Below are 27,947 nucleotides of genomic sequence, written 5' to 3' on the forward strand. Positions count from 1 at the left end.
TCCCTTCCCTTTCCTTTATGAGTTTCCCTTCCCTTCCCTCCCCTTCCCTCAATCCAAACACAGCGTAACTTCGAACGAACATTTTTATCAGAAATCGAAAAAGCTAACATCCGTCACATTTCAGGGGCACAAGAGCTTGAAAAACCATAAACCGCTCTGGAGATCGCATAAATGGACATCCTCTTCGCACAGATCCAAGCAGATCTGCGATCCAACGACGCTCTTCGTCAATCTGGAGCTCTTCTTCAGGCTCTGCAACAATCCGCAGCTGGAAGAGACATCTCCATAATCGCTAAATCAGCTTGCGAAGAGATCGTTGCCTCTCCTGCCTCTGCTGTCTGTAAAAAACTCGCTTTCGATCTTATTCGATCAACTCGTCTCACAGCAGATCTGTGGGAGACTGTCTGCATCGGGATCCGTAATGATCTCAATTTCCCAGATCCAGATGTTACAGCCGCAGCTGTCTCGATTCTCGCTGCAATTCCTTCGTATCGTCTTGGTAAGCTAATTGCAGATTGCAATAAGGATATTTCGAGTTGTTTTGATTCTCCGAGTGATAATCTTCGATATTCGATCACTGAAACTCTAGGTTGCATTTTAGCAAGAGATGATCTTGTTATTTTGTGTGAAAATAATGTGAATTTGCTCGAGAAGGTTTCGAATTGGTGGAGAAGGATCGGTCAGAACATGCTGGATCGATCCGATGCTGTTTCAAAGGTTGCTTTTGAATCAGTTGGGAGGTTGTTTCAAGAATTTGATTCAAAGAGGATGAGTCGATTGGCTGGGGATAAACTTGTTGATAGTGAAAATTCACTTGCGATTCGATCGAATTGGGTTTCTTCGATGGTGGATTTCACATGGAAGAAGAGGAATGCTTTGATGTCAAGATCTTTGATTCTTCCAATTGAGAGTTTTAGGGTTACTGTGTTTCCACTTGTTTATGCCATTAAATCCGTGGCTTCTGGCGCGGTTGACGTGTTGCAGAAGCTTTCAAAGTCTTCTGTAAATGCAGATGGTAATACGACTGTGTTGGAAACTGTGAATGCGGAGAAGGTTGTGGGAGTTTCGGATATGGTTACACATTTGGCGCCATTCTTGGTATCGTTGGATCCAGCTTTGATATTTGAGGTCGGGATTAATATGTTGTATTTGGCTGATGTTCCTGGAGGTAAGCCTGAGTGGGCTTCGGCGTCCATCACTGCAATTCTCACACTTTGGGATAGGCAGGAATTTTCCTCTGCTAGAGAAAGCATTGTTAGGGCTGTGGTTACGAACCTACACCTCCTCGATCTTCATATGCAGGTGTTGATTCTTTCTCACACTCTCCCCTATTTTCATTCGGAGAAAAAGCTACGTGTTGTTCCTCTATAATTTTTCCATCATTTGATGTTTATAACTAGTCTTTATTTTAAGGCGTAAGTTTGTTCCTTTCTGTTCCATTTGGAGAACCTTAATTATTGTAATGTTGGTTCCCTTCTGTTGCGCTCACATAATATGGTGTTATCCCACTTAGCTCAGAAACCTTGTGGAAAAAATCACGCCTTCTGGCACAGTTTCAGTTAATCTCCCATATTGTGTACCATTTGTTGACGAACTTCAGTTGTTTTTTGAGTATGTTACCTCCCCCCTTTTTTCCTGTAATGTGATTTGTTCAACAGTAAATTCCTAAGCAGTTCAGCTCCAGCTTGAGGTAATTCATATTCTTTGGAGAATTTTTTTTATCTGCTTAGCTTTATGAAGTCTGCTACTATAATGGTCTCATATTCATTTCCTCATCACCCAATAGATACAATTCAATTATTGCTTTTTTTTTTTTTGATCAGTAAAGATGAATTTATTGAAAAGAACAATGAGGGGGGTCGAGAAGACCAACCCACAACAAAGAAAGAAAACAAGAAAAGAAAACAACAATGAAGCGAGAGGAAGCAATCACTCTTGCGATAAAGAGCAAACTCTATCCCATCTCACAATGAAGTCTTCAAAGAAGACTCCCTTAAAATCCTTATAAAGTTTACACCAAGAGAACAAAATCTCCAAAATCAACATAACTAATCCTTCCAATGTAGACACTTTCCCCTAAAAAATACAACGATTGTGATCTTTCCAAATTCCCCAGCAAATTGCAAACAGCACCAAGAATCAAAGGATCCGTTTGGAAGAAGAGAAAGAACCTCCCCATATCAACCAAGATTCCAAAGTCGACTTGACTGATCGGGGGAAGCAACCCATTATACCAAACAAAGATAAGAAGTGCGACCAAATATGGTGCGCCACTCTGTAATGCATGAGTAAGTGATCCACTGTTTCCTCCTGAACTTTACACATACAACACTGGTTCGGAGAAATAAATCCTCTTTCGATTAATTGGTCCATAGTCGCCAGTCTCCCTAAAGCCGTTAATCACATAAACACCGATATCTTAGGAGGAATCTTACTACCCCAGATAAGTGAGTGAGGAAAAGACATTGAATACCTCGGCGCAATACCATCATATAGAGATTTCACTGTAAACATCCCATCCCTAGTGCCATTCCACAATCTCTTATTATCCGGGGAGTGCTCCATGTTGCTACTCTCTACCAGAAAGATTAACCTCCCCAATGTATCCACCTCCCAATCATTAAAGGATCTTTTAAACCCAAAGTCCCAATTGATTTCCCCATTCTCAAATTTTTTGAAGCAAGAGCTGACATGGTTCTTCTTTAAAGACAAATCAAAGAGTTCCGGTAACATATCTCTAAGAGGACCATTCCCACACCACCAATCCTCCCAAAATCTCACCTTATTCTCCCTCCCCACCTTCCACTTCACCTTTTTTTTTTAAAAACCGGAAGTCTTCTAAGGATCCCCTTCCACACCACACATTCCAACGCGCTTCGAGCCGGACCACTTTCCTACCCACTCTCGTTCACCCCATACTTATCCACAATTGCTTTCCTCTATAGACTTTCCCCTTCCTCTCCAAATCTCCACAACACTTTCCCAATAAGGCAGAATTCATAGAACCAAAGTTACGAAAATCCAGTCCCTCATTCTTCTTGGGCAAGCACAACTTCTTCCAGCTCACCCAGTGGTGTTTCCTCGAGCCATCCTTGCCGTGCCACAGAAAATCTCGACACATTCTATCTAATTGCTTTTCCACATACCTTGGCAAGGAGAATAATGAAAACTTATAAATGGGAATACTAGCCAGAGAACTCTTGATAAGAGTAATTTTCCCCCCTTTAGTTAAAAGCTTAGCTTTCCAGAGACTTAATTTCTTTTTCATCCTTTCTATAACCGGTTCCCAGATCTCTTTACAGGTGTAACCCATCCCCAAAGGAAGCCCCAAGTACTTGGAAGGCAAGGTCCCCGTTTGGAACCCCAATAGTGCTGTCGCTACCTCCACACCTTCTACCTCTCCTACCTCGAACAATTTACTTTTGCGAAGATTTATCGGGATCCCTGAAATTGCCTCGAAACACCCGAGAATGCCACTTAAGAAACTCAACTGTTTCGAATAATGGTCTAGAAAAATTAAGGTATCATCCACAAACTGGAGATGAGAAATCACGTGGCCCCCTACCCTAATAGAAAAATCACTGAGCTCCCGCACAACCACCGCCTTGGATAGCATCCTTCTCAAAGCTTCCATAACAATCACAAACAAAAAAGGCGACAACGGGTCCCCTTGGCGAATGCCCCTTGAGCTTCTAAAATATCCAGTTGGAGATCTGTTAACTAAGACCGAAAAGGTGGAAGTAGATATACATTTCATAACCCAACAAACCCACCTTTCACCGAACCCCATCCTCCTCAACAAGTATTTCACCAATTCCAGTTCACATGATCATAGGCTTTCTGTAGATCAACTTTGCAGACTAACCCCGGAACATTAGCCTTTCTACGCGAATCAATACATTCATTAGCTATAAGAATCCTGTCCAGAATCTGTCTCTCTGCTACAAAAGCTCCCTGAGCCGAGCCTATGATATTACCTAACACCGTTTTCAGCCTAGACGCCAATACCTTCGAAATAATTTTATAGACTGAGCTCACCAGACTAATCGGTTTGAGGTCCGTGACGTCTTCCGTACCTGATACCTTAGGGATCAACGCAATCAAAGTACAGTTAGAACCCAGATCCAAGAAACCTTCCCTATAAAAGTCCTCAATTGTCGCCATCACATCATTTCTCACTATCCCCCAGCAAGCTTTGAAGAAGCCCAAAGAGAAACTGTTCGGCCCCGAAGTTTTGTCGCTAGCCATTGTTCTTACTATTCCCCACACTTCATCTTCATCAAACGGGTTTTCAAGCCACCTCTGCTGATTTAGAGAAATGTTATCAAAGTGTAAGGAGTCTAATGTAGGCCTAGTCTCATACTCCTCTGTGTATAGGCTCTTATAAAATTGCACCACCCCCTCACACACCTCCTCATCACCCACTCTCCACGAATCATTGATTTTAAGCTTCGAGATGAAATTGACTCGACTATTAGAATTTGCTGTACGGTGAAAAAAGGCTGCATTTCTGTCCCTTTCTTTGAGCCAACGAATTCTTGATTTTTGATTCCAACAGATTTCCTCCATAGCAGTAATTTTTGGAACTCAGCTTTGAGGTTCACTTGCCTCATCCTTTCCTTCGCACCCAAGCACCCTCTCTCCTCCTTATCCTCAAGCTCTAGTAACTCCGCCATCGCTGCACTTTTCTTAACGTTCACCGAACCAAAAACTTCCTTATTCCAAAGCTTTCAGTTTTTCTTTGATATCCTTCAATTTCAGCCTTACAACCTTCCCTGGCCTACCCTCAAACGAGACCTCATTCCACCAATTATGGATCAATTCCTCAAAGTCTTGGTGTTCTAATTACATATTCTCAAATCTGAAGGGCGTAGGACGATTCCTCAATACCCCGGCCTCTAAGGAAATAGGGCTATGATCTGACATCGGATTCGGCCATTTGTCCTGAGAAAGCCTCCCAAAATGTTCTTCCCAACCCAGCGAAACAAGAAAACGGTTCAATCTGATAAGAATCGGGTTCTCTTGATTGTTAGACCACTTAAACCTTCCCCCACCAAGCGGAAGATCAATCAGCTTGTTACGATCAACAAACTCCGAGTATCTGCGCATTTTAGGTGTAACTCTCGACCCCCCACTCTTTTCGAAAGAGAACTAGATAACATTGAAATCTCCCCCCACTACCCAGGGTTTGTCCTAGCACCCTTTGATGTCATCTAATTCCTCCCAGAATTGTCTCCTCTCTCTCTACCGTTGGACCGTACACCCCTGAAAACACCCAAGTAAAATCTTCTCCGATCAATCTGCATAAAACTGACACTGAGAAGGCCCCTACTAGATTATCTTCCACCACCACCTTTTTTCTATTCCACAGTCAAATAATACCACCCGAAGTCCCCCAAGAGGGAAGATCAGACCATCCTATAGCCTGAATTCACCAAATCTCCTTAATTACCTTCTCATCCACCTTCTCTAGCTTGGATTCTTGCAAAACCACAATGTGAGGCTTCTGTTGATTTAAGATTGCTTTGACCGTTGCTCTTTTAGGAGCCGCATTTAGGCCCCTCATGTTCTAGGAGAACAACTTAATCGATATTAAGACCTACTAAGCGCTTTCCGGCTCTCTTCCCTTTTGTGGCAGTGATTGGGAAATCCTCCACAGATCTTCTCAGTTGAATAATTTCCTTCTTTAGCCTTTTGTTTCTCTCCTTGGTCATATCCTTACAACACGTTAAATGTCTCCTAATTTTCAGCTTGGAAAACTCAAATTCAAAGCGCTCCCTTACTTATGATACATTAAGTGCACTGGTGAACCTTTTTATCAGGTCCATATTGTTATCAATTTTTATCCTTTTACGACTTTATTTAGCTCAGCTTTATACGTTACTGCTTGTTTTACAGTCATCCTGTGAAGGTTGTAAAATAATAACGTGAATGATATTTTCATCCCAGTACAAGGAAAGAAGAAGTAAAAAAGATATAAAAGCAACAATAGCATATTTTGTGTACTTATTTGGGTATAGCCCATGATTTATTTAGAGAAATGAAGACAGATGATGCAGTTCATATTTGTTCTGCTTTCAGGTTTCCTTGTTTAAGAGATTGCTTCTTATGGTCAGAAACTTGAGAGCAGAATCAGATCGTATGCATGCTCTAGCATGTATATGTCGCTCAGCTCTTTGTGTTGATCTTTTTGCAAGAGAGAGCGTCCGAAGAGGTCAGAAACCCCTCCCAGGAACAGATATTGCTTCACTTTTTGAGGAAGTGAGGATAAAAGATGATCTTCATAGCATAACGAGTAAAAGCTTATTTAGAGAGGAGTTGGTTGCATCACTGGTGGAAAGTTGCTTTCAGTTATCTCTTCCTTTGCCCGAACAAAAGAACTCTGGTACTGAAAGCAGAGTCATTGGAGCACTGGCTTATGGAACTGGTTATGGTGCATTAAATTGGACAGAGCCAGCCTTGGAGGTTGTGGAAGTTTGTAGACCGTGTGTTAAATGGGACTGTGAGGGACGAACTTATGCTATAGATTGCTATTTAAAGTTGTTGGTTAGGTTGTGCCATATCTATGATACCAGAGGAGGTGTTAAAAGGCTTAAAGACGGGGCTTCTCAGGATCAAATTCTAAATGAGACGAGGCTACAAAACTTGCAGCGTGAACTTGTTAAAGATCTGCGTGAGGTAATTTAAATACTGCACTTTCTAAATAAATATATCATGCAGGTTGTCTGTGCCATTATGTATGCTGGATGCTTTTGGCCACGAGGCATCGGGCATCGCTGTATTACAAAATCGAACATATGCACGACATCTATCATCAAAGCTTTATCTCAAATATTTGGGATTGACTGACCAAAGTCTATCTACATCCATTACTTCAATTGTCTTCATATCTTCTTTCACTACCTCAATCGAACACCCTTTTTGGGCATTCTTTTAGATCCTCTAACCAACATGTTCCTTTTAACTACGGCTCTCGTAGGTCTTTGTTGCACATGACGAAAACATCTCAATTGACTTTAAAGTAATCTACCACGTATTAGGATTTCCCCTGCATTTTCATGGCTGCTTTTATTTTTATCTATCTTATCGCAACCCATCGCCTATGCTTTTATATTTGCCAAAGTCCTCTTATGAGGCATCCATTTGCATTGAATGATTAGTATCTGTGGTCAATTGAATGGATCATTTTTCTTTATCTTAGTTCTATCTACAATCATGCCTTTTATTAGTTCAAAATGTCATCATGTTTGCTCATACAAGTCCAATCTACATATTTTTTTTGGTCATCAATCATCATTTCTCTTTTATATCCTTCAAATTGCACATTTCTTTAATTGTTGTTGTCATAGACTCACGGGTTTTAGTTGCACATGACCAAAACACCTTAATATACTTTTCCTTAATTTATCATCTTTGGGGCTGCTACATTTCATGATGTATTGGAGTCCTAGGAATGTAGAATAAGTAGAATAAAGACAAAGAGTATGTGAAGTGTAACTTGAGGTGGTCTTAGTGTTACCTCATAGGTTTTCTTTTAATTTGACTGCGTTGGTTGCATACCTCATTTTAACCTCCCAATTCTAACTCTATTGCAAGATCCTCCTTAATCTCTCCTTCCTTATAGATAATAGAACTAACATAAGAAAATGGTTGCTTCAGGGTATTTCTTGACCGTCAATTTTTAGTGGTCATCCCTCTCATGTTTTTCCGTATTGAAGTTGCTCTCCATATGCTCTATCTTGGTCTGATTTATTTTAAAACCTTATAATTCTAAGCAACTCTCCAGTGTTCTAATTTTTCTTTGATTCCTCTCTCATGAACTAACATTACATCATATCGATAACATACATCAAGGGACTGCTTTCTGACTATGATCACTTCGCTATATCTACATGTGCTCCCTTTCTGTCGGGTGTCAACCAACTTAGCTATTTTGGTACTCTGTTATATTCTTTCTCTTGGATAATAAAAGCCATGGGCAGATATTTCCTCTTTTATTTTATACTTTTGCATCTTTTGTCCATGTAAGAAAATTGCCTCAATGATTAATCCCCCGGGCATAAAACCAAATTGGTTTTCTGATTTTCTTGTTTTTTTTTTTTTTCTATCTTAAATCTTTATTCCATTGCGCTGTTCCATAGTTTCATTATTAGCTATTACATTATACTACTGTAATAGATTGAAATATTTTTCTTTTTGTTATATTATACTCAAAAGGATGCTTGGTCTTTGAATTTTTTATTTATTTTGTTGATAAATCAAAGATCTTTATTGATAGCATTGGTTGAGGAGACCATGAAACAAAGTACAAGCAAGGAATGAAAGAAAAAGACAAGCAAAACAAACAAAGAGTCCAAGACAACACCAAGAACAAAAATTGACTAGACAGCAATGCTACACACCCAATCCCACTTGGTCTTTTTAAACTAGTGGACAAGACCAAGCAATCTTTTGAGTGTAATATCACTGTTTAGTTAATTTTTGCTTTTGATTTTATGTTTTTCCTGCTTACAAACTACCTATAGCCTAAAAGGTTTAAAGATTCTGTCATAACTGTGTAAATGTTTGGTGGCATTTCTCTTACAACCTTCATAATAGCATTATGGAGGTGGGAAGCAACGTTAAATAAGAAGAATTGAGAAGAATAATTGTAAAGTCTCTTTCTGAGAGCTTGGCAAGAATTTATATAAAATTAAATAGTCAAAAGATAAAAGTGCCCTTACGAATAAGAAATATAAAAATGAAAATTATTACTAAAAACAACTAAGACTAAACAACTAGATTATTTCCAATACTCCCCCTCAAGCTGAGGTAAATATATCAACTGAACTCAACTTGACAATGTGAGAATTAGTGATAGAAGGATCAATAGACTTCGTAAGCATGTTGGCAAGTTGATCTGAAGAAGGTACGAAGACTGTTTGAAGATCACTAGATCGAACTTTTTTCCTGAAAAAGTGAACATTAACCTCAATATGCTTAATTATTTTGTGAAGAATGGAGTCATAAGCAAGTATGATAGCAGATTTGTTGTTAAGAACAAAGTAAAAGAATCGGAAATAGGAAATTCCAACTCTATTAGTAAAGATCAAAGTCAAATTAGTTCACATGTGCCAAGGGTTATAACATGATATTCAGCTTCGGCAGAAGAACGAGAAACCACATCCTATTTCTTACTTTTCCACGAGATAAAGTTGTTATCATAAAAAGTACAGAAACTTAAGGTAGATCTTCTATCTATGAGAGAACCAGTATAATCGATATCTGTAAAACAAGACAACAGCTGAGCAGTGGAAGAGTAGAAAAGCCCAAGATCAGGACGTGATTTCAAGTAGCGAAGAATACGATAAACAACATGAAGATGAGAAGTATGTCGAGTGTGCATGAACTAACTATATTAACTGCAAAGGACAAGTCCGGTCTAGTGTTAGTCAAATAAATTAGATGACCTACAAGTCTCTGATAAGAAAAATGATCCGATAAAAGATCACCAAAGTCAACATGAAGACGATGATTCTGATCTATAGGGGACGAAAGTAGGATGACAACCAAGTATTCCAGTGTTTTGAAGAAGATCCAATGTGTATTTATGCTGAGATAGAGAAATACTACGAAAAGAGCGAGACATTTCTATCTCCAAGAAGTACTTGAGTGAATCCAAGTCCTTAGTCTCAAAACACGACCCAATAACATTTTAACTCTGTCAATCCACTGTGCATCATTACCAATCACAATAATATCATCCACATAAACTAAGATGATGGTACAATGACCATTCACTCCTCGACGAACAAAGTATGTATGATTTGAGTGGCATTTAGAAAATTCCATAGATAAAATAACCTCAAAAAACGTTGAAACTAGGCTCGCGGGGACTGCTTTAGGCCATACAGAGATTTAAAAAGGTGACACACCTTCCCAGAATACTCCTTCTGAAGATGAAACCCAGGGGTCCATATAAATAACCATTCAGAAAGTCGTTCTTCACATTGAGTTGGTGAAGTGGCGAGGAGTGACATGCGGCTAAAGAGATAAGAAGTCGAATAGTGGATAGTTTGGCAACCAAAGCAAACGTGGCGCTAAAATCTTTTCCAGGAGTATGTAAATCTCTTAGCAACGAGGCGTGCGTTATACCGATCAACAGTCCCATTGGCGAGATATTTCATTGGAGACCCATTTATAGCCAACGGTTCGCTCCCTAGATGGAAGGGTAACAAGTTCCCAGTTATTATTTTTCTACAAAACATCCATCTCAGCAGTCATTGCTCTAGTTCACTGACGGTCTCGCAAAGCCTTTGACACAAACCGATGAACGCAGATAAAATTAGTGGTGCAAGGTAGGCTTAATAAGAGGAAGAAATATCATGATAGAAAATAAACTGGGCAATAGGATGATCAATCATACACCCCCGCTTACCTTTGGGACTGGCAATAAGCAAGTTGGAGTCAGAAATAAAAGGGGTAAGGACAGGTATATGTGTAGAGGATATACTTGAATTTGAGGAGGAGGTTGGAAAAGGTGGAAGAGGGCAAGGGCAACGAGTGTAGACCTTAAGCGTCGGTGAAGATGAAGAAAAGACTGGAGAAGGCAACATTATAGGAGACGGGTCCTGCAAAGTAGATGTGGCATGAAAGTATGTAATATTTTTAAAGAAAGCAACATCAAGAGAGTATATAACACGGTGAGAAACTGGATCATAACACCGATACCCTTTTGACATAGATGAGTAACCTAAGAAAACGCATCAAATGACTTTGTCATCCAATTTTGTGCGATTAGAGGTTCTGTCGTAAACAAAGCATGTGCACCCAAAGACTCGAGGTGTAATGGGGAAAAGAATACTATCATGTTGAAGGATATGGGATGCACTTGTTTCTTGAAGGTGTGACTCGGGATGCGGTTGATAAGAAAAGCCGTAGTGAGGACTACCATATTCCAATATGCCTTAGGAACATGTATTCCTCGAAGAAGACATTGAACAATATTCATGAGGTGGTGATTTTTACGTTTTGCTATCCCATTCTGCTCAAGAGTATAAGGACAAGTCAACTGGTGAAACATACCATGCTCATGAAGATAGGAGTGAATCCCATCAGATATATATTCCCCCCTATTACCAGACCTAAGAGATTTAATGGTAATATTGTACTGAGTTTGAATCATTTTAAGAAAATTGACTAAAATATGGAGCACCTTAGAACGAGAACGCATCAGATAAATTAAAGAATAACGAGAATAATTATTAATAAACGTAACATAATATCTATGACGATTAAAATCAGTAACGGGGGAAGGCCCCAAAACATCAAAATGAACTACATCAAACATTGCATTAAATCGATGCATACGAGGAATATAAGTACATGTGTGTTTAGAAAGTTCACACACAGAGCACTGAAATTTATGGCCACTACAAGCAGTTTTTAAAACAAGTAATAAAGAACATAAGTGTTGAAAATTGACATGTCCTAAGTGAGCATGCCATAAGTCTAGATTTTGAGATCAAAATGTGTGACTCCCAGAGGAAGGAAGTACAAAAGTTCGTACTTATAAACAAAAGATTGAGAGATAGGTGGGGACATAAAACACTGAATCTAGGAAAATCTCAGAGGATTACGGGATGATATCCTTGCTGTGGATAGGTTATAAGAGATCCATTACCAAGGTGAACCTCCTTATGAGTGGTAGAAAAAATAAAAGTAAAATAGCTAGACTCACTGGTCATGTGATCAGAGACACCATAATCAATAACCCATGTTAGAGGAGTAGAGTCAGATTGGGTGACATAAAAAACATATGATGTACTTGGAGGCGTAGTAACTGAGGCCAAAGTTGAAGAGGAGTGAGTGTAAGCATGAATCTGATCCCAGACAATAGTAAGAATATGAGTCTGTAGCTATTGCAAGTCAATCGTGCCAAGTAAAGGAGGATTAGTGAAAGGAATAGGTGATGAACTCCACTGTAGCGGCACGGGGAGTAGACTGTCCCAAAGACAAAGTGGAGGGAGATCGTGGTATCAGATGAGGATAAAGTTGAAAGCAATGTGCCTTCTTATGGCTAGTCTTCCTACAATGACTGAAAGTAAGGCCACTCCCTTTACCACAACCACGGCTATTATGGCCACAATTCCTTGATACAGGGGTATGAGAGTTGGAGAAACTCGAGTTGTCAGTTAAGACCATCTGATCTGTAGCTAGAGTAGAAAGAATGCCAGGGACCTGAGTTTGAGAAGGAACAATACGACGATGACGCTCATCACTGTCAATGATCACAAATATCTCAAATAAAGAAGGTAAATGAGTGGTGTTGAGGATCTGTGTCCGAAGTGCCTCTAACTCAGGACGTAGACTTATAAGAAACTGGTAGGTTTAATGTCTAGCAATCCTCTTAACCACATAATCGGCTGCCTCTGAAGACAACTCAGCCATAGATTCATAATGAAAAAGTTCCTCCCAACGTGACTGAAGAAATCCGCTACACTGTGAGTCCCTTGAGTAGCCTGTAATGTTTCAATAAAACTGATAAATCCTCGAGTCATTCCTAGCATGTGCATATGTCTGAATAAGTGCTTATCACAAAGATGAGACAGTCTCATGGTACATGAACATGGCATATATGTGTTGCTCCATGGAGTTGAATAACCACCCAAGGATAGTGCAATTGTCGATCTCCCATGATTCAAATTTGGGATAGGTGAGGGGTGGTTTAGTAACAGTCCCAGAGAGCCATCCATATTTCCCTCTACTACCTAGATAAAGACGCATAGATTGAGACCATGACTGAAAGTTCTAACCATTGAGAAGTAATATGTTGGGCTAAAGAATTAGACTCAAGAATTGTGGCGGAAGTTGTAATTGCTTGTTCCGAAGTCATTACTTTGGCTTGAAAGGAGGTCTAAAGAAGAAATTTGCGCTCCACGGGCACCCTAGTGGCTGCCTTAGCCCTCAAATTTTTTTTACTGATATTGTAGCTTTCCAGGAGCACCACCGGTGCTGTCGGAAGCCTTCCTAGGCTGTGCAGATGCTGTCGGAAGCCTTCCTATTGCTGTTGCAGGGCTGAAAACCTCCCAATTGTTGACAGGAAAAGCTCTTAACAGCAATCCTATTGATATCGCAAGACAGAGATAAACCCACCAGCAGTATCGCATTTCTCTGCAGATTTCTTATTGCTGTTGTTAGAAAATAGTCCACCAGCAATGTCGCACTACCTTGCAGCACTTCTGTAGGGCAACAACAAAGGTAGAAATCTGTCATAGGTTCCCAACAAAACTCCTACAGCCTAATTGGATGAACAAACCCTAACGTAGAGTAGTAATACAACGCAGAAAAATTATCGCAGTATGTGATCAAATCCTTATCACAACATGCGATAAAGGGAATAAAAAACAAAAGAAAATAGAAAATCCTCGAAGGGGAGGTCTAATGAAGCTGCTCTAGGTTAGGGTTTAGTGAATAAAGAGGAGCAGAAATTGAGGAAGAAGGGGTGAAAAACGAAGAGGGGAACCAAGGAGAGGGGACCTAGGCTCTGATATCAAGAAAAATTGAGAAGAACAATTGTTAAGTCTCTTTTTGAGAGCTTGGCAGGAATTTATATTAAATGAAAGAGTCAAAAGACAAAAATGCCCCTACATATAAGAAATATAAAAATAAAAGCTATTACTAAAAACAACTAGGACTAACTAACTAGATTATTTCCAATAAAATACACTAAGGATATCAAATTTTAAGTCAGGTGAGAAATATAAATTTGAAATAGTTATGACAGCTGTTACTTTTTTGGAGAAGTGCAAAAATAAAGCTTTTATTTAAAATTTGAAATTGTTACTTTTGAGAAAAAATAACATGATTATAATTAACGGCCTTTATTTTCAAATATTAAAAGCAGCAATGAATAGTACAATGGGCCCATAACATTTAATTCCTGTCTTTACCATTATAGCAGCCGTTACATAACCACATTATGTCCGTAATTTAAAAAAGAAAACCTTGGTTTCACTATGTTGTTTTATGGATGGACACCTGTTTGTACTTTTTTGATTAATATTGCAAGTGGTTTTGAATATTTGTAGACATTATGAAGGCTGGATTTTGTATTAATGGCGATGTTGCTGCACTTTTTCCTAAAACCTTAATGAGGGAAATTGACTGAAAGAAAAAGGAACACATTGAGGGTATATCATGAGTACTGGATTCTTCATTAATAGACATATTTGCAACTTTTCAGGTGAACACACCAAGGATATGTGCTCGTCTTATATGGGCTGTTGCAGAACACATTGACCTAGAAGGCCTGGATCCGCTTCTAGCTGATGACCCTGAAGATCCATTGAACATTATCATATCAAATATCCGCAAGGTCTTGATCAACTTGGAGTCATCTACAAATACATCAAATAGGCTTCAAGATGTGCAGGCGGTTCTTCTGTGTGCTCAGCGTTTGGGATCACGCCACCCTAGGGCAGGGCAGTTGTTGACTAAAGAACTAGAAGATTTTAGAAATAATGGCTTGGCTGATTCTGTAAACAAGCATCAGTGCCGTCTTATATTGCAGAGGATTAAATATGTTACAAGTCATCAAGAAAGCAAGTAGGTATTTTCTTCATGGTTTGTTGAATTTAGGCTTGAAGAAGAACAATTTTCTAATCAAATAATAGTTTCTTCATTGTTCCCAAATCTATATTCTCTTGTACACAATTTTCTATGAAGAGACAAACTTTATATATTAAAGGAACACAAGTAGCTATATCATTAGACTTTTGTCACAAATGACGATCCATGTATTGCTGTGGTATACATGCAAACAGCTTGTGCTTTGAATCACACTTATCTCTTTCTTCAATGGTTATTCCTCCAAATGTCTTTTTTTTTATAATATTTAGTTTGCATGAAACATTGGAGGAGGTTTGGATAACACAAAACCGTCATTAAAAGAAAACTTCTAGGAGGCTGTTTGCTGGATAAGAGAAATGGGCTGGTTGTGTTCTATTTCCAGCAGCTGATTTGAAGGAACTTCTTAATTTTATCCTGAAAAGCAGGATTAATTGTGAGACCAATCCAGCAATCTAGCTTTTCTAAGTTAAAAAAAAATGTGAGATCAAATTAGATGAATGGGGCTGAGTGGCTTATCTTGAAGTATACCTTTGATATCATTTAACTACTTATCAAAAGAAAAAAAAAAAAATCATTTAACTGCACTTAGGGGGATATGCAGATGTTATGCACGCCATTACTTATTTAATTTGTCCTTGATGCAATTCTGTTTTGTTGCTCTTGTTCTGGGCTGGTCATCTCGACTCTCGACCACCCTTTTTTATTATTACAAGTTTACTTATCAAATTAAAAATAAGAATAAGTTATGGTTATTCGTATTAATTTCTTATTCCAAATGTTCATATTAATAGAAATAACAATTTTATATTTGAATACAATAGACACTAATGGGTATGGTTGTGAATATCGAGTGAGAGCTTTTCAAGGGTACCATTTTTATGGAAAACCAACTCACAAACTTATAAGTTATGACATCTAAAATAATCTGAATAAAAGAACATGCTTTTTAAGGGAGAAAGAGAAGAGAGAGACACTGGTATGGATGGTTGGCTGTAAAAAAGTAGGGTGACCATTTTGTACATTTAGGTAAAAATACCACAACACAATGGTCCAAACAGTAACCAACCCTCCAAATGAATATTAGTTGATAGTAAGTTAGTTTGATGGAAAAATGTGGTCAAAATGATCAACTCAGTCACAGTGTCACGGGGTGCATGTTCGTTATATATAGTAGAGATTTAATAAATAAGCAATAAAATACCAAATCTTTGTCATCCTCATTTGTGAGGAGCTCTTTGGCAACCAATAGAACTATTTACCATCCACATGCAAAACAGAGTTAGCTTTCTCTCTTTGGGACTTATAGAATTTAGACACTATAGGTTTGAAATCCAGGAATGTTGCATTCTTTTCCATGTTTGTTGATGATAGTTCTTAAAGTTATCCTTTGACCTTCTGCTCTCTTCCTTGCATTGTTCATAATGGCAGTGTTCTGCTTAAAATTAAGTACGTGGCTTATTATTTTTATTTTCTTCTTCTTCAAAATGCAGTGATAAAGGTTTCTAACTTCAATTTAATACCTTAATGAGGATACTTTCAATGCTGGAGCTTATTAAAATGCCTTGGTGTTGAATGTCAGCTATGATCTCTAAACTTGATTTATGTAGAGCAAGCAAACCTGTGAGGTAGTTGTGTTAATCATTTATCATTTCAGGTGGGCTGGGGTCAGTGAAAGCAGAGGAGATTACCCATTTAGCCACCACAAACTTACGGTTCAGTTTTATGAGGCATCTGCAGCTCAAGACAGAAAGTTGGAGGGATTGGTTCACAAGGCCATTCAAGAACTTTGGAGGCCAGATCCTAGTGAATTAACTCTTTTGCTGACAAAAGGTGTTGACTCTACTTTCCTCAAGGTACCTCCAACTGCACATACTTTGACTGGTAGTAGTGATCCATGCTACATTGAAGCATATCATTTGTCAGACTCAAGTGATGGAAGGGTCACCTTGCATCTAAAGGTTAGGACCTTTTTTCTACTCAAAGCCATTGTTATGCTTTTGTAAGTTCTTAGTTTGATGCTTGTGAATACAATAATATGGTTATGACTTCTGTTATCTGTACAAGGTTTTCATCTTGTGGCATCAAATCACTTTTTCTGCTGCAAGGAAAGTTTGGCAAAACTGCTACATTTCATTTCAACTATTGAACTTCTATAACAGTTACCTAGAAAGTCTTACCCAATCTGTTACTTTTGTAACCAATCACTAATGTTTTATGAAGCAGAACTAATGCCAATGGTATTTGTGTCAATCTGTGATGGGTTCTTTAAGAACATGAGGATGCTTTATTCGTGGGGATCTCAAGCTTCATTTCATACAACTTGAAATCTCAGAAGTCAATGTTTTTAGGTGAATGCAAATGCACTTTTCATGGGAAAGAGTAAACCTGGTCCCTTGATTTTTTTCTTTTCATCTACCTTATAGTTAATACTAATATATAAACACATGAAATTGTAGTTTCTTAGCTTAGATATTTCATAAATGTATGAATATAACCATCTGAAGTGGGTCTAGATCTTTCATGGTAGCATGGTGCCCAATATAACCTGTATTTCATTTACACACAAAAATAATCTTTTATTTTAAAATTTTAAAGGGTAAGATTTGTTGAAAGCAGACAAAATTAGGGAAGAGAATTCCCAGTATTCCAAGTCTGCCTATATGCCCCCTTGCGTTATCCATAAGTAGGTTATAATTGAATAATCATTCTACACAATGATATGAGTGTTTACATCTAGGTCCTAACAATCTGGGTCATTGGCTAGCTTCCTAGCCCCAATCATCAAGTGCCTTTCCACTCAAGGGATGAGAAACGAAGTTATACCTTCTATTTCTTGGGAGCATTGAAGAAACAGAAAATGTTTAAGATTGAACCTTCCCCTAAAAATCATGTGAGTATTCCTTCTCTGTTGGTTTGGAGAAATAGTTTGGCTCCCTTGCACTTAGGAAGAGACCTCTTGAACTTGAGGTTTGTGTAAATTTTTCTAGCAGCTTAGAAGGGAAGAGAGTGTTACTGATATATAAGAACAATAGGTAGAATGGTGCATAAATTAATTAAGGGGAAACAATCAAGGGCCTAAACATGCACAAGAGGGATTCATCAAAAGATTTATGCCCAAGATTCTCAATTAGTGTATCATTGCCAACCAAAAATAAATAAAGAATAATGCTGAAGTGACCTCAGACTGGAACCTCATATCGCACTTCTTGACGTGAAAGTGTATGGGAACCATAAATGCTTTTCATTGAGATACGAGTGAAAAAGCATCAATGGTTCCTATCCACTTTCACGTCAGTAAGTGCGATATGAGGTTCCAGCTTGAGGTCACTCTAGCATGACTCATAAATAAGTAGAACGACCATTTTTCGAATTAGTTCAAAACATGATATTAAAATGTATACATATTTCGTAGATTACATGGTCAAGTTCACATCTTTAGGTTAGATTTTACATTTAGAGGGGTTTGGGAGTAGGATCCAATGGGTATTTTACGTTTTCAAGGTTCCTCTGTTGTATCCGTTATGGTTCCTTTTATGTTTTCATTGTCGTTTCCTACATCATATGGATTTTATTTAAATTTTTTGAGTAAAAAAATTATATTAAAGAGAGTGTGTAACCAAAAAACAAATAGTAGAGGATGAGAAAGAGAGGAGAAGAAGAAGATTTGAGAGAGAAAGAACCAAACACAGCAGCAGCTATAGGGTATGGCCTCTCTCCTCTATAAATTAAAATTAACTAATAAAATATGTGGGGGCCCACATACATAACACAAGGTGGGCCCCATTGCATTAAAGCCCACCATGAATTACACAAAAGCCCTAGTGACTGTCGCACAACACAAACAGAACAACCTTAGGGCTGTTTTATACGTACAGAATCCTAACACTCCCCCTCAAACTGGAGTATACATATCAAAGATGCCCAACTTGGTACATATAGAAGAAAAAAGGTACACGGGATAAGGACCCAGTGAGAAAATCAGCCAACTGATCACTTGACTTCACATAGGGTGTGACAATCTGTTTACGCATGAGTAAATCTTGAAGAAAATGACCATCAATTTCAATATGCTTGGTGCGCTCATGAAAGACAAGGTTGCTGACAATAAAAATGGCACCCTGGTTGTCACAAAACATTTGCAGAGGTAATGGAGCACCAACACCCATGTCGTGAAGAAGAGAATGAACCCACAACATCTTAGATGCAGTGTGGGCCATGTCATGATATTCAGCTTTAGCACTAGAGCGTGTCACAACATTTTTTTTCTTACTACGCCAAATAACAAGATTTCCACCAACAAATGTGCAACAACTAGAGGTAGATCGACGATCAGAACAGCTCCCGACCCAGTCAACATTAGATTATCTAGAAATAATCAAGGAAAATGAAAGACGGTACAAGAGACCCTTTCCAGGAGCACCCTTTAGATAGTGTAAAATATGATAGATAGCTACTCAATGAGGTTGTCGAGGGGCATGCATAAACTGACCGATTACTCACACATGATACACAATGTCAGGGCGAGTAATTATGAGATATATGAGCTTGCCAACCAATCGAATGTACTTTTTAGTGTCTTCATAAACTTCCTCCTATTCAACATCAAGCTTAATAGAATAATCCATGGGAGTATCAACTAGACGAGATCTCAAATTGCTAGTCTCAGATAATAAGTCCAACATATACTTGCCTTGGCACATAGTGAAGTGGCCAGTTAGAACTTACTGCAATAGACAAAAGAATTCTAACAGAGTTGAGGCGAGCCAAGGTGAAAAGGTTTCACAATAATTCATTTCATAAGTCTGAGTATGCCCTTTAACTACCAATAAAGCTTTAAGGCGATCAATTGAGCCATCAGGTTGATACGTTACTGTGTACACCCAACGACAACCGACAATGGTCTTCTTGGAAAGAAGAGTGGTGAGGTCTCATGTCTGATTATGATAAAGGGCATGCAGCTTGTCATCCATAGCAACTTTCCATTCAGGAGAAGTTAGAACTCGACGATAAGTACTAGGATAAAAAACAATTGATAACGAAAATGCGGATGAGCGAATAGTAGGTGAAAGGCGATGAAAAGATATAAAATTAGAAATAAGATGGTTAGTACAAGAACGAATATTTTTTACAATGCAATAGATAGTGTGGAGGATGAGGGTGCTGTGGGAGGAGGTGGAAGGTCCTCAGGAGAGTCAGGTGTTGGTTTGACTGCGGTTGGATCGTAGGAGACAACTGGGTGATGCTTAGAGCGTTGATAAACCTGCAAATGAGGAGAAGACACTGGAAGAGGAACAATAGGCAAAACTAACTCTCATTGACAAGAATGAACCATATCATAATCGAATTGATGACCCAAAGTGGAGAAAAATGGGGTCGACTAAAAAAAGGTGGCATCAACACTAGTATTACATCGATGCGCTACAAGATCATAACAACGATAGCCCTTTTGAGTCCTAGAATAATTCAAGAAGACACTTAATAGAACAAAGAGACAACTTATTATGGCCAGTTTCAAAAATGTGGACTAAGGACACACACCCAAAGTTACGCAGGACAAGAGGGAAGGGCTTGGCCTTAGGATGTAACAAAGAGAAGGGTGTCTGGCTACTCAAAACAGGCGTAGGAACTTGATTAATAAGGTAACAAGCAGTAAGAACGACGTCAACCCAATAAGGTTTAGGAACAAATATTTTAAACAATAAACTGCGAGTCACATGCAAACGATGACAACGTTTATGTTCAACGATGTCATTCTTTTGGGAGGTATGTGAATGTGTAGTTTGATGGATAATACCGTGGTCTTTGTAGAAATCAGACATACAATTTTAGGTATATTCAAAGGCATTGTCAAAATGAATTATTTTTTAACATGATGTTTAAATTAAACAAATCTCATTATAAAAAGCTGAGAAATTTTTTGATAATTTGGTACGGTCTTTCGTTAAAATAAGTTAAATCACTCTAGATTAATCATCCACAAAAATGATAAAAAAAAACTTTTTGTTCTTGCAGGACCTCAAATGTCTGAATGGACTACAACAAAGGGACTCAATTGACGACTCTTTAGACTAGGAGGAAAATTACTACGTGATGCTTCCCAATTGACAAGGCTCACATTCTAATACTGAAATAGGACTCAATGTGGGAAAAACTTGACGCAACTTCTATAATGACGGGTGACTCAAGCGATAATGTACTGTAGAAGAGAGGTAAGACTCAAAGCGGGAATTGATTCATCATAGTCTAGAAAATACATCCCATTCTGTTCATGCCCCGAGCCAATCACCTTCTTAGTCTTGAGATTCTGAAAAACACATGACGTAGGAGAAAATGTTATATAACAATTTAGTGATTTTGTTAGCCGACTCACACATATATAAAAGATTAAAAGGAAATACAGGAACAAATAAGTCAGAAGTGAGTGTAATGGAATTAGTAGGGTGAAGATCACCAGTGCCATGGATAGGACGAGAAGAACCGTCAGCTAAAATAATATGAGATCTAGATGAGTGGAAATTAGAAAAGATGGAGGAGATACCAGGCATATGAGCACGAGCACTAGGTCAATAACCCAGAAAGATGAAGGGGATCAAGGAACTAAACAAGCATAATTACCTATATTGATCATAATGGTTGTAGGAGCAGATGAAGGTGAGGGTAGATTTGACAGCTTCTGAAGGATTTGACTAAGTTGAGCAATAAGATTGTTCTGAGAGTCAGAATTAGTAATTGGGGTTCTGGAAGCAGATGGTTGAATGACAAATGAGAAGGATGTCTCAAAAGATGCATTGTGGGCATAGTCCGGACATCCCCATTTGTCCCAACAATAATTCTCGGTATGCCCTATCTTATCACAATAGTTGCACTTCCAATTTGACCTATCAGTACCACAACTAGAAACAATACCACCATTGCGACCACTACTGGTTCCACCACGGCCACCACAATTACCACTACGACCACCACCATGAGTACCACCGTGTCCACTACGAAGACTCCCATGAGTACCATCACTAGTGATTTAAGGCAGATGAATCCTTAAGAGAAGGAACTGAGTGCGTAAGGGAGGCTCTCTGTAGGCGAAATATGCTTTTGCTGAAGTAGGAAGCCGTTTGCCAGCCAAAATTTGATCTTTGAAGACACTGTGCTATGAGTTAAGACTGGACAACAACAATGCAACTTGAACCTCTTCACATTGGCGTTGTTGAACTTCCAAATTAGCGCTCAAAGGTTGATAGAGCATTATTTCTTCCACATACCTTTCAGATTGCTATAATGAACATGCATTCAAACAACTCAAACACCCTAGTCACATTACTCTCTTGAGAGTACATCTCTACTAGAAAGCTCCAGATCTTCTTTGCAGTATCAAGGAGTTGGACATTGGAAGCCACAAATAGTTCTATGCTTAACCAAGCCAGGTCATGACCAATGAATTCTCACTCCACCAATCTTCATATTTCTTCGAAACCTCGGGAGGATGGTCTTCAACAAGAGTACTTCACTTTCTTCTTGGCTTGTAAGAACACTTTTATTGCATGGGACCAAGAATGGTAGTTATTTCCATCTAACCTTACCGAAGTAATTTGCTTGGTTGAATTATCACTTGAAGAACTACGTTCATCCATTAGAACAACCACGAAGAGGAGCAAACACACAACGGGGTAGGCAACAACCAGTGTAAAAAACACCGAGTAAGGGTAAGATGTGCAAAAAAAAAAAAAAAAGAACTCCACCAATAGGGTAAATCAAAAATCAAATTTTGACCACAAAAAAAGACCCAGATACGACGTAGCCCTGAAACTCAGTCACAACTAACCACAAGCACACAAGCACACACTTGATACACATCTAGGGTTTATCTTGCAACACCAAGATGAACCGAAGTTTTTTTTACCACAAAACTGCAAAAAGAAGAGAACGAAAAAAAAACTTAGCTTCGATACCAAGTGAGAAATCAAAAGACCTAGAGCAAGTAGTAGAGGATGAGAAAGAGAGGAGAAGAAGATGAGAGAGAGAGAGAGAGAGAGAGAGAGAGAGAGAGAGAGAGAGAGAGAGAGAGAGAGAGAGAGAGAGAGAACCAACACAACAACAACCATAGGGTACGGCCTCTGTCCTCTTTATATTAAAATTAACTAATAAAATATGCGGGGACCCACATACATAACATAAGGTAGGCCCCGTTGCTTAGAAGTCCACCACGAATTACACAAAAGCCCTAGGGGTTGTTGCACAACACAAACAGAACAGCCCTAGGAATATTACAAAGAGTATTTAGGATGAACAACAAAACTAGAAGACCCAAACGCTTGCTAAACTGATGACAAACCCAATCCTATATTCCTAAGAAGTCATCAAAGAAGATCCCCTTGAACTCCCTAATAATTTCACACGAAAAAAAGTAATAAACTCATGATTGAAATAGTGGACTCCTAAACTGCTTGCACCCTCATTCAAACAACCGACGATTCTTTTCCTGCCAAATATCCAACACACAACAAGTGGATCACACTCTTGAGCAATCTCTTTAAAGCATAAATAGCCTAACCTCACGAGGTCCACCACTGGAAGCTATGTTACCAATTTGTTGCTACTAGTTTGAACCACGAATTGGTATGAAGCGAACCAATTCGTGGTACGGTTCGTACAGGTTTGTAAAACCAAGCAAACCACGAATCCACCAAATTTTGGTTGGGTTCGGCGAACCAACGCATTAAGTTTGGCAAACCCAACAATTTTGTTCAACGAACCAAATAATTTATTTAATTGTTTGTGAACCAAAGCGATTTATTGAATTTTTTTTCATAGTTCATATTTAAAATTTGAAATATTTTATTAATTTATTTCTATTTAACTTAGATCTTTTTAACATTATAATTGTACTTATAACTTGCATACTTGAATTATATATCTGCACAAATGAACTAAGCTAGCAAACCGATCTAGGAAACCAAAGCGAACTATGAAACGAATTATCTCTACGTACCCCTACGAACTAACCCTGAACCCTAATTCGAACTGAGCGAACCAACGAACCAGGTAAACATAGACTGGAACAATTGATTTATAGATTGTGGACGATAACCGGATATGCCGAACAATGATTGAAAGTAATCCCAACTTTGTCGTGCAAACGGACAGTGCAGTAGGATATGATTTGCCGATTCCCCATCAACCATACACATGGAAACAATTAGCACTCTAAAATCTCTCCAAATTATCTGGCCCATAGTAAGAATTTTACCCAGCATCACTTCCCAAATGAAGAGCACCACATTGGACAAGTAGACCATGACTACACTAGAAAAAAGTAGGCCAAAGAGCCACTTTCTGTAGCCGAAGCTGAAGGAGATTCAGGAGAATAGCATGACTACACTGCATGAACTCGACTTTATGGTACCCCACTAGATATCAGTAGGCCAGCTAACAAGAACATGATGGTACAACACTAGATAGAAGAGCCACCTTTCTAGTTTCAGAACCTTTGGACCCCAAACAGCCACAACCGGAAAGGAGCACAGATCATATTGCACTAAGGAGAGAGAAAATGATCGAATTGAGAACAATCCATTCCAATTCTCTTCCCATACTCAAATGGCATTTGTAGGGTCATTTCCTGTTTCTTTGTTTCTTTGCATCTGTTTATCTTCAAATATTCATTAATTGCTGGAGACCATGACCTCAAAGCTGTGTTGCAATATGTCAACCAGCTGAGCTATGGGTCCAAGCCCGAGAAACACCTTTTTCTAGGATTTATCTGCTCAGTCTCCACAAGGACATTAGCCGGTATTATATTGCATCACGGACATGTTAAGCTTTCCTTTTTGCGTTATTTTATGTTTTAATTTAGTTTAGTCATTAGAGATACTTCCTGTAGACTTATATCAAAATGTACTAATCAGGAGGCGTTTTGCAGGTTCTAAATTTGACTGAATTAGAACTTAATAGGGTTGATATCCGCGTTGGGCTATCTGGTGCATTATATTTCATGGACGCGTCTCCTCAAGCAGTGAGGCAGTTGCGTAATCTTGTTTCACAGGTTCTATTCAATAACCTATATGTCTAGTCTCTATTTCATGCTCTAGCTATGTATCTCACCTTGAATACTTGGTATAGACTGTAAGCCCATGTACTTTTCTCTGCATAATGCTTTGTGCAAATTCTAGCATCGAAACTGTTAGTATTGCAAATGTTCATATTATGGCTGATCATTTGCTTTGTATTATATATCACATGAGTCCTAGGATTATAAACCTAGTTTTTTCAGAACCACCCAAAAACATGAGGTACATTTTGATTTTCTGTCGAGAACGTGCACTCCTCTGATTTGGCTTTCCATATGGGAGGATGATATCATCAGAGCAGTGAATAATGGCTTCTTACTGTTTAAAGACTAACTTAAGTTCAGTGTAAACTCAATTGCCTGTATCCAATATTTTAATGTGAAACAATGATGGAACACATTTTTGGGATAAGGTTTTGATGATGATGACAATGAGCCTTATGTTGCACGGTACAATTATCTTCTGATGAGCAATTTCTCAAAGGATTATTATCTACTGTTTCTGCCTATGTTATTGAGATTCTTGCTTGCTTTCATGTAGTGACAAAAGATAAATGTTAGCATGATGTCTACAGGTGGAATAATTGCTCTTTGATTTAGTCTAGATTCTAGAACACTACAACTTGACAAGGTTGTGTTCTTCAGTTAGGAGCCTTTTTTCTCCCCTAATGTATAATCATTCTAGACTTCTTAGTCCTTACCATCATAGTCACCAAGTCAGAATACGGTTTAAAAAGGAAAAGACGGGAAAAAATGAGAATATATATATATGGGTCCCGTTCAATGGCTAACTTTTTGGCAAACATTTTTCAAAACATGAGTTAGAAATTTTGGAATGGGCTGATTTTTGGTGAGGATGATCTCTACGGTGAGGAGATCATCATCACCAAAAATCAGCCCATTCCAAAACTTCTAACCCCATCAAAAATAATTTACAAAAAATGGACGGTCCACGATTTTTCAACTTGTAAACATGGGTTAGAAGTTTTGGAATGGGCTGATTTTTGGTGAGGATGATCTCCTCACCGTAGAGATCATCCTCACCAAAAATCAGCCCATTCCAAAACTTCTAACTCATGTTTTGAAAAATGTTTTGCCAAAAAGTTAGCCATTGAACGCTACCCTATATATATATATATATATATATAATATGAATATAATATAATACATTAGACATTTATTCTAAGTTTCTAATATATTTTTGAGTAAAATAATGCTATTGAATATCTATACATGATAACATTTTTCCACATATAATTATACATTTTATGATGTTAAGAAAGTTTAACCATCAATGGTATCTCAAGCAGAATAAGACACTTGAAAATTTAATGACCATAACATCAAGACAAGAAAATATCATCAAATCCCACATTAAAACGTAATTTTTTTTTGTTGAAAAAGACGAGAGTTTTTTATTTTTAATTTTTTTATAATTGTTTTAATCATTATAGTTAGTTAGTTAGTCACAGAACACGTTTTAAACGAAACTCTTTAAAAAACACTCCCCCCCTCCCAAAAAAAAAAAAAACAAAAAACTAAAGTTCTTTAGAAAGAGTCTTGGTTAAAATTGTGTTTGATAAAACGATTAAAACAAAGAGAACTTTTTTGGAAACTATGCTTAACTTATATTGAGTATTTTTCTGTTGTTTTAAGCAGGAACACTAGTTATTAGGCTTATTTTATTTTATTTTTAAATAATATTTTTTCCTGGTTCTTAGTGTAATTTAGTGGCCATGGTCTATTTACTTGTTTTTCTTGTTCGTAGGATCCAGTGCTCTGTAGTGTTACTGTGGGTGTCTCACATTTTGAGAGAAGTGCTCTTTGGGTACAAGTATTGTACTACCCCTTCTACGGAAGTGGTGCTGCAGTTGAGTATGGTGAAGGAGACTATATAGAAGATGATCCACAAATGATCAGACAGAAACGAAGTTTGCGTCCAGAACTAGGAGAACCTGTGGTTTTGAGGTGTCAGCCTTACAAGATTCCTCTGACTGAACTTCTTTTGCCGCATAAAATTTCACCTGTTGAGTATTTCCGCCTGTGGCCTAGTTTGCCTGCTATAGTGGAATATACAGGTGCATATACCTATGAAGGAAGTGGTTTCAAAGCTACCGCTGCACAGCAATATGGGGCTTCTCCCTTTCTGAGTGGACTGAAATCTTTATCTTCAAAACCTTTCCATAGAGTTTGCTCACACATCCTCCGAACTGTGGCTGGGTTTCAAGTAAGTACTATTGCTCTCTCTGTTGATGCTTGAAGCGAGGTTTGGATTTTTTTTATTTATATATTGGACTCTCTGCTTGTATGACCCCTCTTAATTCCCTATTTGACTGATGACTGACTGCTGTTTTACTTCCTGAACTGGTAACAGCTATGTTTTGCTGCAAAAACTTGGTATGGTGGATTCTTGGGCATGATGATCTTTGGTGCCAGTGAAGTGAGCAGAAATGTAGACTTGGGAGATGAAACAACTACTATGATGTGCAAATTTGTGGTCCGAGCTTCAGATGCATCAATCATAAAGGAGATAGAATCAGATTTACAAGGGTGGTGTGACGACATTACAGATGGGGGTGTGGAATACATGCCAGAAGATGAAGTAAAGCTGGCGGCAGCTGAGAGGCTAAGGACCTCAATGGAACGTGTTGCATTGCTTAAGGCGGCCCAACCCCCACCCCAATCTCCTAAACTTGATGAAGAATCAGAAGAAGACGTAGATGAAGATAAAATGGAAGAAGAGGAAGGTGGCGATGGAAAGAAGAAAAAGAAGGAAAATGGTGAAGATGATGGAAAGCCCAAGGGGCCTTCAACCCTATCGATGCTGACTGCAGAGGAAGCTGAGCACCGAGCACTTCAGGCTGCAGTGCTGCAGGAGTGGCATATGCTGTGCAAAGAGAGAGGAACAAAAGTTCATTAATTTTATGCTTTTCTTATGTAAGATTTAACATTGTATTCTTTGTAGTCTCTCATTTGGCATTTAGGTAGTTGAGGAACTTCACTGATTAGAGAGGACGCTTATTGTATCCTTTTATTCTTTTTTATCTTTTTTGGTTTCTTTATTGTACATCCTGTACCAGGTCTGTCTTTGTTTGTTTTTTTTTTTTTTTTTTCCTTTTTCAATTTGATGATGATGATTTTGTTGCGAAGGATGTGAACAAAAGTGCTTTGTTTGATAAATATTAAAATTAGTTCCTACAAAGCGAGAAGTCCAAAACAGATCCGATTTTAGTTTCTAGATTATGTGGATATTCTTTTGGAAGATAATGTCCTC

At 38.3% G+C, this 27,947-nt stretch overlaps 1 protein-coding gene across 1 annotated transcript; it reads left to right on the forward strand.

Annotated features, from left to right (window-relative positions):
* Positions 1 to 27,740, forward strand: TPLATE (ARM repeat superfamily protein). The gene is made up of 7 exons (XM_086442794.1): positions 1 to 1,302; positions 6,082 to 6,678; positions 14,225 to 14,586; positions 16,265 to 16,568; positions 24,527 to 24,649; positions 26,442 to 26,900; positions 27,048 to 27,740. The coding sequence occupies exons 1-7, from the start codon at positions 172 to 174 to the stop codon at positions 27,591 to 27,593; spliced, it is 3,522 nt and encodes a 1,173-aa protein (XP_086298920.1). The 5' UTR covers positions 1 to 171; the 3' UTR covers positions 27,594 to 27,740.
* The last annotated feature ends 207 nt before the right edge of the window (positions 27,741 to 27,947 follow it).

Source organism: Akebia trifoliata, chromosome 5 (genome assembly GCF_017979445.1).
Source record: "Akebia trifoliata isolate Shusen 1 chromosome 5, ASM1797944v1, whole genome shotgun sequence".
Classification (NCBI taxonomy): Eukaryota; Viridiplantae; Streptophyta; class Magnoliopsida; order Ranunculales; family Lardizabalaceae; genus Akebia; species Akebia trifoliata.